The sequence below is a fragment of the Bombus pascuorum genome, chromosome 12 (assembly GCF_905332965.1).
Source record: "Bombus pascuorum chromosome 12, iyBomPasc1.1, whole genome shotgun sequence".
In the NCBI taxonomy this organism is placed as follows: Eukaryota; Metazoa; Arthropoda; class Insecta; order Hymenoptera; family Apidae; genus Bombus; species Bombus pascuorum.
Genome location: NC_083499.1, coordinates 5,319,066 through 5,332,349, shown reverse-complemented (window position 1 = coordinate 5,332,349; position 13,284 = coordinate 5,319,066). Strand labels below are relative to the sequence as shown.

Here is a 13,284-nt window from a genome sequence, read left to right as displayed (position 1 = left end):
TTTCACTCTTTTATTGATATTAATTGATATACCATAGTGTACATACATACATACATATGTACATATACGAATATGGGATACTGCACGATGCACGACTACTCACTAATCACTACTGCACAATACCAGTATACAGTATTAGTTACTTCTTACACTAAACTTTACTCTTATTACTATTATCCTATTCAGTATAATTTTTTTACTTTTCTTAACAAAATGTTAAGTAGTAACAGAATTCAAAATTAAATAATAAGCGCTCTAATAGTGAATTGATTACGTATTCACAATGGATAGTACACGGTCGCCTATGGATAACCTCTTTAACATGCTGTCCGGCTTCAGTGCGGGTCATGAAAAAGCCTTAAAACAAGGCATTTATAATGCCGTGGCACTGTTCTTTTTGTGTCTAGTTTCAGCAGCGGGATTTGGATTGTATATTATATTGAGACCTTTTGTAAAACCTCTAATTTGGGCTCTATTATGTGGCTCTGTTCTATTCCCTTTCAAATATTCGTTAACTACGATGGTACAGTCATGGTTTGAAAAAACGGAAGCGTCTCATACTCCTTTAATAATAAATTTAATAGTGCTGCCTGTACAAATAGCAGATAAAGTATCTGACAGTATAGGATCATTTTTATTGAAACGCATTAAATACATTGCCAGTGTATTTTTATTGGCTGCGATACCTTTAACTATATATCATTACATACCTACTATATTAAGTTGCCTTATATGGAGAATATGTCTAATTTTTAGTACTATTTTTGGATTTTTTATAACAACATGCAACACGTTTACGGTAACTTTTAACTATCTAAAAAATGCTTAATAAGAAATATATTTCATCATATATCGATAATGATCAATAATAGTAATGTAATTTTTACAGATTGCTTTTATACTTATTGGATATTTATCTGTGTTGTATATTTATTGGACACCGAATAATTCCATACATTTCCGTTATACCTCATTTGTTATATGGTTCATGATTAGTTTATATATCTCAAACATATTAGGTGCTTATCAAATTATTGTATTTATAACACTGCAGATATTATACTTGATAGGATTTATTTATGAGGTAATAGGCATTGTGGAAAACCAAGAATTAGAAAATAAACAAATGACATTCATGGAAGCTATATGCTTTGCATTAACAAATAACTTAACTATAAATATACAACAAGATTCATTTCCTTCGTTTTCTAAAAGTGAAAAAGTAGAAAATATCAGTAAACAGAGTATGGATGACAAGATAAGTGAAGAAGATAAAGAAACAAAAGTAAAAAAATTCTCCAGCAAGTCAATGTCATTGGATGCAACTAATAGAGGTATAATGAAGCGATTGCAACCACCTAGTATACCATTACGTGATCGTTATTTGTTAAGAAGATTGAAAACAGAATTACGAATGTCTATAGATATAGAAAGTGATAAGGTTGATACTGACAAATACATGTATGGTGCATTATATGCTTGCATTGGTATGCTCCTTTGGAAACATAGGTGGATGATATACATTTTAATTATTCCTTTAGCCTTTTATATTATTAAACAACTTGGGAGTTATTTTGGAGTAGGGAAGATGATTGAAAATCAATGCAACATTATTATACAAATTATAAAAACATGGTGTATAGAAAGACATCAAGCTCTCTTACCAGTTAATGTTAGAGGTTTATATAAAATTGGAATCATGGTTGATGAAAAATTAACAAAAGCCTTGAAAGCTTCAGTTGATTCTGTAGTAACAATTGCTGTGATTTTTGGCCTACTTATATTTATTACTTGTACCTCTATTTTTATAACTATACAGGTACAATGAAGCTATAATAAATGCTACCTTATACATCTTATAAATGATTATAAATTATTATGCTTTTCCTAGGTTTATACAGAAGGTATGCATCTTATTCATATTACTGGAGAGGTACTCAATTCATCTCTAATGAATAATTCAGACATTGATTGGTTACCTGAAGAATGGGAAGATTCAGTTAATAGTGTGTTAGATAATGCTTACACATATGGACGAAGTGCTATTTCTGATGGAGTAAGATATATGTATACATTTATAATTGCTAAATATATTTCAATACTAATATGTAATATATGATGTAGGTAAAAGGATTGGTAAAAGATTTAGATATTGCAAAGGCTGAACAGTTGGAAAAGAAAGTTTTAGAACTTTGGGATAGACTTTATCAAGCATGGATGATGTCTAATGAAAGTCCTGATTTAATTGGACCTACTGTAGATGTTACAGCAGCTTATTCAGTATGGGAAAGCTTCAAAGAAAGTTTTGGCAAAACACCTTTACGTAAGATTTCACATTTAAAATTAAATGCAATTAAATGCAGCAGTATCTAGATTTATTCAATGTGTTTGTTTTTCTCTTTTTATGTAGAACTGTTTAACATGACCAATATACAAAACTTTGTAAAAGAAAATATTGGGATTTGTATGTCAGTGTTGGACTCCATTTGGAGCATAGTGAAGGGAAATATGTCTGTGATATTAACAATTTTTACAGAATTATTTTATATTATACTTATGAGTGGATCAGCAGTACTTAATTTCACTCTCAGTATGGTAATCGATTAATTACAAAACACGCGTATATATTTTGAAAATATTTAGAATATATATTTTATGTAATAAAAATTTTATTTTAAGGTGGTGTTTTTTACGACGCTTTTTTACCTCCTTAGTTCTAGTGAAAAAACATACAAACCTATTGAGTTAACTACAGTATTTAGTCCTATTAATTGTCACAGGTAAATGTTTAGATTTTATAATACATCAATATATTATGTATTAATTGTAATATAAATTATTTTGAAAAATTAAATGTTTTATTTATAAGCACTCTCCATGTTGAGGGGTACGTATATATTAAATTATAAAAATATATGCTATTACGTATTTTGGAAGAGAAGCCTAACATCTTATCTTTTGTAGGTTTGCTGTAGCATTACAAGAAGCAGTAATTGGAGTATTTGCTGCAACATTTAAACTTGCTTCTTTCTTTGGCATGTGGACATGGTTTACACATAATTTGTTCCAAGTAAAAATAATTTATTTACCATCAGCTTTTGCAACAATACTCGGTGCCGTGCCATTTTTGGATGCGTATTTTGCTTGCATCCCAGCTACTTTGGAACTCTGGTTTACTCAAGGATCTATGACTGCTATTCTGTTTTTCATGTTTCATTTTCTTCCTTGCAATATTGTTGTAACTGAATTCTACAAAGAAATTAAAGGGTACTATAATTTTTAAAAATTGCAATAAAAATATATTTATTTAGATACATATAACTACATTTATATTAATCGCTTTTTTACTTTAGGGGTGGACATCCGTATCTAACAGGTCTTTCCATAGTAGGTGGTGTCTTTTGCTTAGGCGTAGAAGGTGCCATTTTTGGTCCCTTATTGCTATGTTGTATAATGGTAGCAATTAATCTAAGTCGTCGTTACCTGCATTCGCCATCAGAAGAAGTTGTACCCGCGTATGCACAAATTAAACAGTAATAGGGAAGTTGTTAATAATACTTATTATTGAATAGTTGAACAAAAATTAACAGATCTTGGTAGATTAACTTTTAAAAATATAGGCAATAGTAAATCTTAACATTTAACAAGTGCTTTAAATGAAGCTTAAAAGCGATCAAACATAAATCATATTTATAAATGTTTAACGTTCATATATAGTATAAAAAATAACTTTTATCTTTATGAAGAATTTTAACACACAATACTATTTACAAAATAAGATATCTTTATCTAGTCTTTAAAAAAGATAGTTTACTATACATGTAATTTTTGTTACATGTACATATATTTATAGAATAATTGCTTGTATATTTTATTATTTTTTGATGAATTTTTTACATGTAAGTGTTTTGCTAATAATATATTTAAAAAAAATTCAGTAAAATCTCAGCTTACGCTTATTAGCATTGTAAGTGCATTATTGCATCAATTCAATAAATTATTTTTCCGTAGTTTTTAAAATTAAATACTAGAATTTCATAGAAAAAGAAAGTAAACGTACTATTTTAAAATTATTAACTCCTGATATTATTGATTAATAGAAAAATAACAAATATATAATAATGTTTAATTGTATATATTCTTAATAATCCAATATATTAATTAATAATCCAATTATATTAATTATATATACCCTCTTTAATAATATTGTTTATTATACATATTATGTACATTGATTTCATGTTTCATTGTGATAATGTACTAACTTCAATATTTATGTTATATTTTGTTATAAAAAGCCATTGTATAATTTTCAATAGTAACTAATAAAAAATTGTCCAAAATTAGAGATAAATTTATAAGTTAACAAAGCAAAATGTCAAATTTAATGTATTTAATAATTAGTATACTTCTAATTATTCTTGTTATTCTTATTGGATTCGAAATTTATTTACATCGTGAGACATATTTTCCACGAAGGACTTGAAATTTAATATTACAAAGGTAAACAATCATTATTTAGATAGAATCAGAGAGTTACCAGTATTAGACGAATTTAATAAATACCAGAAAGTGTAGTAACTTTCAAAGATTTTCTTAGCACTTTTGGTGTGATAAATTGACATGCATGGAAAGTAACATTTTTCTTATTTTCAAACATATGGAAACCATTTTCTGAGAAACGACCACAAACATTACCAACTTCTAGCCATACAAAAAGTGCTATATTATTTGTTATTAATTCAAGTTCAATATCTGGATAATTAAAATATCTTCCAGGTAAATGATTATCATTTACTTTTACCTAAAATGAAATATTTCATATTAAATAAAAATGCATAACATTTCTTATACAGATTCAAGGATAAACTTACAGAAACATTTGCAATTGGTAATGCAATGTTCTTCAGAGCATTGCTCGGATATATGTAATTTTTTGGTGCTATTGGAATTCCAGTTTTATCTCTCAAGGTGAGTGTTGTAATACAATTACTTTTAGTACTAAAGTTAGATTGACATTCATTAAGTGTTGTAGAATTTAAAATCCATGAATATTCTAGTAAATTATTATGAATTTTAGTTACTGTATTTGGTTCCTATTAAAAAGAAATGTTGATTGCAAGGTTTTAATATAAAAGCATTTCTTTTATTTGCTAAGTATTTTTGTCATATACTTACAATAATTATATTAGGATGAACATATGATTGTACAGGTTTTATGCTATTCCATGCATAAAGATTCACTTCTAAAGTAGCATTTTTTATTGAATATGTCATATCAGAGACAATATAGATTAAAAGTTGCATATTATTGATATAGTATGTAACTATAATAGGTGCAAAAAATTCCATAGCATAGTAATGAAGCATTTTCCATCGTCCATCAAAATCTAAATAAATAAGATTATCAGTGACATCAAAATAAATTTAAATATTACATCCTATTTTCAGTACCTATGGAAGACCAAGATGGAGCTTGCCAAACATCATTTAATTGCCAATATAAAGCACCCATTGTCATTCCCTCTCCTATTTCGTTTAAATCCGACTTAGATTGCCGATAAAATTCTGTTTGTATTTTTACCGAAACAGCCTGATTAATTTGGCTTAAATATATATAATTTTCAAATCTTCTTAGACTATCTTGAGTGTCAGGTAATTTTAAATTTTTTGAAATAAGATTCTTCAAATATACTGTTCCTAATGGTAAATGTTGACGATGTTTAAAGAAGTTGCTGTCTATATCTAAATCAGTAATATTTCTTGTAACCGGCAACATAGTATAAATTGACGGTAGCGATTGAAACCCATATTCAGATGAAAACCTTGCACGAGGATATTGGTTCATATCCCATCCATTATTAAAATAGTTGTAATAATGAACTAAAATATTATTATATTACACCTGCTTTTAAATACAAACTGTTTCAATAGTGAAAAGATATATTTTACCATCTCCAAATAACTTCGAATATGGATCTTTTCCAATATAATTATATTTCTCTGTATACAATCCATTACTAGGACTAGATATTACAAAAGGTCGTGTAGAATCAAGTTGTTCTACTTCTTTTTTAATTAAGTCTACATAAAGTTTGATATAATCAGTTTTATATATTTGTTTAGTTCCAGTTCCATACCAATTTCCATATAGAGCTGCTTCATTTTCATTATTTCCAGCCCAGAGAACAATACTAGGATGATTTTTTAATCTTTGTACATTTTGTATTACTTCCTTCTTAACTGATTCAATAAAGTCTTTTGTAGTAGGATACATTCCACATGCAAACATGAAATCTTGCCAAATCATGATTCCATATTCATCAGCTATATTATAAAATAATTCAGATTCATAAAGTCCACCACCCCATACTCTAAGCATATTCATGTTTGCTTCCTTGGCAGATGTTAATAAGTGTTTAATTGTATCTGTCTTAGTAGTTAACTCAGGAAAAATACTAGCTGGAATGAAATTACTACCCTTCGCAAATATTGGAATATTATTTATCTGAAAATAAAAGCTTAATCCTTGTTTCAGAGTCTTTTGTACAAGTTCTACTGTTCTAAAACCAATGCGTATAGTTTTCTGCTTAACATTAGTAGAAGTAACTGCAGTTACAGTTAATGAGTAAAGAATTTGTTTGCCATAACCATTCGGCCACCATTCATGTACAAGGTTCTATGTAAAAATATTATTTTATTAAAAGCATATATTGGTCAAATATTAGTAAATTATATGTTACTATTGGGAACGTACTGTAGGTACTTTAAGAAGTATAGTACTTTTTGTGTCTGTTTGTAAATTAACATTGCTGGTATTATGAATATTTGATTGTTCATCAATATTAAGAATAGATGAGATATGACAAGTTGTGTTACTTTGTGAGGTAGTTTCAAAAAATAATGTGATTATAACATTCCAAAATTTTCCTTCTTTATGAATATCTGTTGTAACATCCATAATATAAATTTCATTTATGGGAATTATTTCTACACTTTTCCTAAAAATTGTTTTGATTAATATGTAACAACAAATAATGTAAATAAATAATAAAATTAAACACACCAAATACCCATTGATGGAAAAGCTGGACCCCAATCCCAAGAAAAACTTGCTTGCATTTTTCTTATATAATTTACATGACATTCTCCATTGTAACTATCTGGATTGCATATTGGAGGAATAACATACTTCAGTACTTGTTTATTGTGTAAGGCCTCAGCTACTTTAACAGGGGAAGAAAAAGAAACTTCCAATAAATTTTCTCCTTTCTGAGAAGTAGAATATTAATAAATAAATAGAATAAATAATTGTATGATATGAATAAATAAAAAATGAATTGCTTACTTCTAAGTATTTTGTTACATCAAATGTATATCTTACAAACATATTTGACGTTTCTCCAACTTTTTGTGCATTTAAAAAGATTGTAGCAAATGTATCTACACCATGGAAAATTAATACTACTTTAGGTGCATTTAATAAGCTATTGTTTACTGTAATACAAATATTACAAATTTATTTAAAATCAAGAACACTTGTATAAACATATTAACGTTCTTATACTAAAAAATCTAAAATAATTACCATAAAAACCTCTAGTGTAAGTAACTGATTGATTACCAACCCATCGATTAGTTACATCATTATTTTCATTAAAATTATTTGGTATAATATGTGCCTTGCTCAAATCTGTATAAATTCCTCCTGGTACAGTTGCAGGAAATATGATTTCTAAAAAGATATAATTAATATCACAATTAATAATATCATAATAATATTAGAGAATAATTTTAAAAAATTCTTACCATGTCCATGTTTATTAGTCGTAATTTTACCTAAATCAGAAATTCATATATTATATATTGATAGGATTGATATTATATAAAGAAAGTTTTATTAATGTATTTTATATAACATATTTAATACCTATCCATGAACCATCTAAGGTTAGGGACAAAGTACTGTTAATCAAAAGTAGAATGACTATAAATTGAAAAATTGTTTTCATAATACTTGTTTTACGACAATTCAATGAATTTTTTATACTATATAGAGATTTTGATAATTATTTTTATAAATATTATATATATCTAAGCTATAATATGTATGTATATAAGTCTAAATTCAACTGAATTCTTATCATGTATGTTTGAGATATGTATCTGCTTATCATTATAAGTATTTCTTTCATTAAATAATCTTGAATATCATTTAATTTCATCTAACATAATCGTGTTTCTTATATCCTGTTATGACGATGAGTATATTTTTTTGAAGTAAATATAATTTCAATACACAATTAATATTTAACTATTTTTATGATTTGCAGTTCTTAACACATTACTTATAATTAATTTAGAATAAATAATACAAAAGACATAATATAATATTTTATTCACAACGAGAATCATTTGTAAAAAAATACATTTTACTATACAGTATAAATGCTTACAACTGATCTACAAAACTTGATATTATATATTTAATCTCTTATACGTTCCTTTTTATCAAACGCAGTTTTATTTAAGCATTTTAACAAGAATCTTTAATTCATGTTATTTAAATTTACTGTGCGAACTATACAATTAATTACCCACAAAGAAATAAACTGATGTTTTAATAACGTTTCTGATTTTAATCACTACTTTGTTATTTGATAATGAACAGAAAGTAAATAAAAATATTTTAACTTAGTTTTGATCCAAAGTAATAAATATGTTTGTAATAAAAGAATACACACATATATATAAATGTTTACAAAAAATGGAATGCTACAATAAACGCAAAAATAATTATATGTTATGTATTTTATAAGAAATGTGAGGTGTATGTTTCATATTTTTTCATATTTTTCTGATAGATATGAATGGTATAACAGTACCATTAATAGCATGATAGAATATCAATTCTTTTATCAATGTATATATATGTCATACATACATATACATTTGTTGTTTTAAAAATAGCAGTAGTACTTGTTAACGTTTTCTTTTTCTACTAGGATATATTTGTCTTTTACTGTCTGAGGAGAATTGTCTTCTATAATCTATATGTGAATGAGTTTGTTCACTAATTGGTCGGAAACAACGAATAGGCGAGTTAGGAATGTTACTGGTTTCATTGCTTGAATATTCTAAAAACATACGATATTGTTAATATATAACTTTGTTTACATCTGATTTAGAGAGAAAATGAGAATAATTACCATTTGACGATTCTTCTTCATGCTGTCTTTGTAAGCAACTATTAACATGATCTTCATAATGTATTCCGTTAGTGGTTTTATATTTTGAACAAACACCACATTCAAGAATTTCAGTATTGTTAATGCTTATTGGTGATGATTTATTTTCCACTATATATAAATCATTTTCGTATTCATTATCAGATATATATTGTTCACATCCAGCAGCATGTGTTTCTATTTTATTACTTGGAAAAGATTTATTACAAATGGGGCAATTTACATTATTTGTGAGATTATTCTCTGTTATCTTCATTTCTCTAGATACAGAAGTACTATCGTCCTAAAAAGAATTCAGGCACAAATATATAACATTTTATCTGTATATAGTACTAAAAAGAAAGAAAAAGGATATGATTACCTCGGACAACATATTATCCTCTACTGATGTTGTACACTTGATTTGTCTATTTAAAACCCGTAATCTTTCTTCATCTTTGTTAGTTTTTTTTAAAGATTTCACTTCTACTATAGTATTCCACTTTTTGGTTTTTCCTTCTTTATGCTTTTCCTCCTCTTCTCTTTGCTTTTCTTTTCTTTGCCTTCCTTCTAATTGTTTTTTATAAAATTCTTCTTTCTTTTTCTTTTGGTCAGCTTCCTTTTTCTCAGCTTCTTCCTTTTCAATTTCATGCCTTTTTCGTTTTTCAAGCTGAAGTTTTTCCAAAGAAACATATACATTGTTTATTCTACTTGAAAAACCTTTCTTTGGTAATGGTTTAGTTCCTGTACTCTCAAACATTGTTTTAACATTGTCGTTAGCATTATCATTTTCTAATTCTATGAGAATTTTTTCATCAGTGAGAATACTACTTTTATTTTTAGATATTAAAGTTATTGCATTTTGTTTTTCATTGCTACTATGTGCTAATGGACTGCTAGAAGACATATTAATAACATGTTCTCTCCTTTTAGTAATACTTCTTCTAACATTGTGAGGTACTTTTTTTGGACATAAGGTAATTGATTCAGATGATAAATATTCTTTAGATTCTTTTTTACATTCTGCTTTAAAATTTTCAGTTTCCATATTATCTGCTAAGAGACTGCTATCACTGTCTTGGTTTAAATTTGTATTTTTTTCACTGCATCTAGCAGTACATACCATTTTATTTGAACGTAATACCCTGTTTGTATCTTCATGAGACTGAATTTTCTTTTTTTTAATAGTATTTTCATCCTCATCACTGCTAGAATATGTTATATCAGAGAAAGAAGAAAGAATCATAGTTGATTTACGTTTATGAGGTCGTTCATTGCTATGTTTGTTTGTACATTCCATCTGATTCTGATCAGTCTTAATATCTTTTACTAATTTTTTATCCAAATTATCTTTAGCAAGACCCACCTATAGAAATGTTGAAAGAAGGATTAGAATTATAACAATAAAACTATTCTTTTTTTTACAGAAATATGATTTATTCAAAGATTATAGCTTACAGTTTTAATTACTGTTCTTTCTTTATAAACACTTATAAATACATATGTTTGTATAAATGCAAACTTTACAACTTTTATAAGAAACACCAATCATAATTTTCGATCAGTTTTATATAAAGCATTAATGTTATTTGTTCTCAAATTATCTTATCAGTATATATATATATAAATAAAAAATATGTAAACTTTGCCAGTAAACTTTTTTTTAATATGTTAGTTAAATTTTATCACAACCATTGTACTGCTAATTGTAAGCATAAGAAACAACATCAAATTTGATACTATTTATGCCAAAGAGATATTACATTAATAAATAGTTACACATTTTTTATTAAAAAGAATCAATAGAAATTTATATTAAAATTATGAATATTTTAGAAGAAAACATTATCATTCTAAACATAAATCTGTGCATACAGGTAATTTTTTTTCCATGGCACAATGTTGTATTACGAAGAATTTAACTTATATGCGAAAAAAATAAATATTGGATTGTTCAGAAAGTCCATAATAAAATTTAATGGAATGAGTTTCATTTCGATTTAATTTGTTCGAATATACATTTATATCATTCCTTATATTGACTTTTTACCCATTTATTAAATAGCTTCATGAATATCATTTTTTGAAGGATATTTTTTTAGGAAATGAACTCCTTTAAACAATTTTCGCAGGTTACTAGAGTATTCAATTTCTCGTTATTAAAAAAGTTTTGTAAAAGATAGGATAAATGACAGTGAGATTACAGTATATCCACTGAATAGAATGAATAGAATTGAGCATTCTAGCTAAGAGCCAATATCTCAATCTCATCAAAAACATAGCAGAACTTAATTTTTGCTTTTAGAAATGTTAATTCCAATCAATGAAGTCTCCCGAATAATCCAATATTTTCTTATATTCATTAATGATAGGATCTGTAAGTAATGGATTGGATGGAGGTACCCACCTGAATGGGTGACCCCCATTGAAACTTAGTATCGGTAGTACGGTGCCAACTATGCCACAACTCTGCTGTTTGTTTCAAATAAAAGTTTAATTCAGGCAGTAACTTCTCAAGCGTCTCAGGTGTTTGTGCATCTTTGCATAATCTAAATGGCATGCGATCTTCAACTACTGGCCGATTTGGCTCTTGCAAAGGCACATCGTTTTCGCTAACACAAGAATCAAGTGGATTAATTTGCCATCGATCCAATTTTTGATCACATTCAGAATTTGTGTCCATTTTTGTTTCTGCGCTATTTATAATATCTGAATCTTGTAAAGAATTTTTTGATTTTAAAGAAATATATTTACTCGTGCTATGAGAATAATTATCTCGGATATTTGAATTGTCTTGTAATCTAATAAATGTATCTTTGCTATCAAATTTTTTCCCTCTGTACATAGGGTTTCTTGAATCAGCAATAGCAGCGGCAAGATCAGAATTGCTACATCCATGTGAAGATGTTCTTTCATGTATTGGTGATGTATGATTAGGTTTATAAGAATGTATCGACTGAGTTGCATCATTGTGTTCTTGTATCTCCAATTCTTGTGCTAAATTTGCCTTGAGCATTACCTCGGAGGTACATTCACTAGTAGATTGGATTAATTCCTAAAATCATATTAATATACATATCTTAATTACATATTGTACATAATATACTATAGTAATACATATTTTATGATTTTTATAATTATAAACAATTATGTTCAAAATAAACAAAAACTTTATTAAATATGAGTAAATCAACCTTTTGTGTATCTTTTTCATCATTAGTCATATTTGCCATATCCTTAGATTCATTAATAAACCCTAAAATTTCTTTCATATCTTTGTAAGTATACCATGTCTCATACATTTTCATATCTGAAAATTATTTTATAAAATAACACATTAGCGTTTCTAAAAATTAATAGATAAATGATAAAATTGTTATGATTAAAAGAAAAATAATTAATAAAATTGATGCTTTTAATGAAAGTATTTCATTAAAAAGAGTAAGATTCAGGTACCTATAAGTTCTCGTTTCATTTCTTCTTCTTCTTCTTCCCTTTCTTTAGATGTGAACATCTCAACTTTATCTCGTTCCATGCTATCTGACATATTTGTAATTTCGCACGTTTAGATCAGAAAATGTCAACAAAACGTATTTTACGTAACAAATTGTAATTTAATTGTAAAAAACTTATGATTTGTAATTTCGAATTTTTCCTCATTACTAATTAATTGTTTCAATAATATCCATTTATGGACAACGATGATGAAAGAATAAAAATTGATGGGAAGAGATAAGCGAATGTATTATATTATATGGATAACCTGAAGATCAGTGACATCGAACCGAAAGAATATATCGATATTGATGATAAGCAATTTCAGATTGTTCGATTTTTAAAATCCATTTACGTGAATAGATAAATAGATTTGGATGTATATTACTAATGTAATTTATCATATTTTATGAAATTATAAAATAGAGAAAATTTTATTATTAACTGATTTAATGTTAAAATGGTATAAATATATCTATTCTAGAATGAAATGAATTAATTTCAAATATTTCATTATACAAATAATCCCATTTAGTTGGATCACCCTCTACGCTCTTAAAAT

The 13,284-nt window shown here is 26.8% G+C and overlaps 3 protein-coding genes across 4 annotated transcripts; 1 reads left to right on the top strand and 2 right to left on the bottom strand.

The window, feature by feature from the left end:
* The first annotated feature begins 3 nt into the window (after nt 1–3).
* On the top strand, nt 4–3,942 carry LOC132912548 (transmembrane protein 245). 2 transcript variants are annotated; one of them, XM_060970041.1, is made up of 9 exons: nt 4–799; nt 890–1,819; nt 1,892–2,056; nt 2,125–2,323; nt 2,411–2,595; nt 2,680–2,780; nt 2,870–2,887; nt 2,965–3,267; nt 3,354–3,942. In XM_060970041.1, the coding sequence occupies exons 1-9, from the start codon at nt 284–286 to the stop codon at nt 3,535–3,537; spliced, it is 2,601 nt and encodes an 866-aa protein (XP_060826024.1). In that variant the 5' UTR covers nt 4–283; the 3' UTR covers nt 3,538–3,942. The 2 variants fall into 2 exon arrangements, with proteins under 2 accessions (XP_060826024.1, XP_060826026.1); XM_060970043.1 differs by lacking the exon at nt 2,870–2,887 and having other exon boundaries at nt 5–799.
* Nucleotides 3,943–4,196: 254 nt separating this feature from the next.
* LOC132912547 (beta-mannosidase) lies at nt 4,197–8,279 on the bottom strand. The gene is made up of 11 exons (XM_060970040.1): nt 7,931–8,279; nt 7,810–7,839; nt 7,589–7,735; nt 7,349–7,497; nt 7,067–7,272; nt 6,758–7,001; nt 5,953–6,679; nt 5,455–5,883; nt 5,179–5,390; nt 4,875–5,096; nt 4,197–4,804 (listed from the first exon to the last, which is right to left on the bottom strand). The coding sequence occupies exons 1-11, from the start codon at nt 8,010–8,012 to the stop codon at nt 4,556–4,558; spliced, it is 2,697 nt and encodes an 898-aa protein (XP_060826023.1). The 5' UTR covers nt 8,013–8,279; the 3' UTR covers nt 4,197–4,555.
* Nucleotides 8,280–8,379: 100 nt separating this feature from the next.
* On the bottom strand, nt 8,380–13,007 carry LOC132912549 (inner centromere protein A-like). The gene is made up of 6 exons (XM_060970044.1): nt 12,684–13,007; nt 12,422–12,537; nt 11,635–12,282; nt 9,610–10,593; nt 9,210–9,531; nt 8,380–9,137 (listed from the first exon to the last, which is right to left on the bottom strand). The coding sequence occupies exons 1-6, from the start codon at nt 12,772–12,774 to the stop codon at nt 8,983–8,985; spliced, it is 2,316 nt and encodes a 771-aa protein (XP_060826027.1). The 5' UTR covers nt 12,775–13,007; the 3' UTR covers nt 8,380–8,982.
* Nucleotides 13,008–13,284: the final 277 nt, after the last annotated feature.

Bases quoted from the DNA above. Each gene is read 5' to 3' on its own strand.
- LOC132912548 (XM_060970041.1), top strand. From the start codon at position 284: ATGGATAGTACACGGTCGCCTATGGATAACCTCTTTAACATGCTGTCC. The intron at 2,596-2,679 runs GTAATCGATTAA...TTTTATTTTAAG, and splicing joins TTAATTTCACTCTCAGTATG to GTGGTGTTTTTTACGACGCT. The intron at 3,268-3,353 runs GTACTATAATTT...TTTTTACTTTAG, and splicing joins TTCTACAAAGAAATTAAAGG to GGGTGGACATCCGTATCTAA.
- LOC132912547 (XM_060970040.1), bottom strand. From the start codon at position 8,012: ATGAAAACAATTTTTCAATTTATAGTCATTCTACTTTTGATTAACAGT. The intron at 7,498-7,588 runs GTAATTATTTTA...TTTGTATTACAG, and splicing joins TTACACTAGAGGTTTTTATG to TAAACAATAGCTTATTAAAT. The intron at 7,002-7,066 runs GTGTGTTTAATT...AACAATTTTTAG, and splicing joins TTTCCATCAATGGGTATTTG to GAAAAGTGTAGAAATAATTC.
- LOC132912549 (XM_060970044.1), bottom strand. From the start codon at position 12,774: ATGTCAGATAGCATGGAACGAGATAAAGTTGAGATGTTCACATCTAAA. The intron at 10,594-11,634 runs GTGGGTACCTCC...ACATTTCTATAG, and splicing joins AATGGGGGTCACCCATTCAG to GTGGGTCTTGCTAAAGATAA. The intron at 9,532-9,609 runs GTAATCATATCC...AATTCTTTTTAG, and splicing joins AGGATAATATGTTGTCCGAG to GACGATAGTACTTCTGTATC.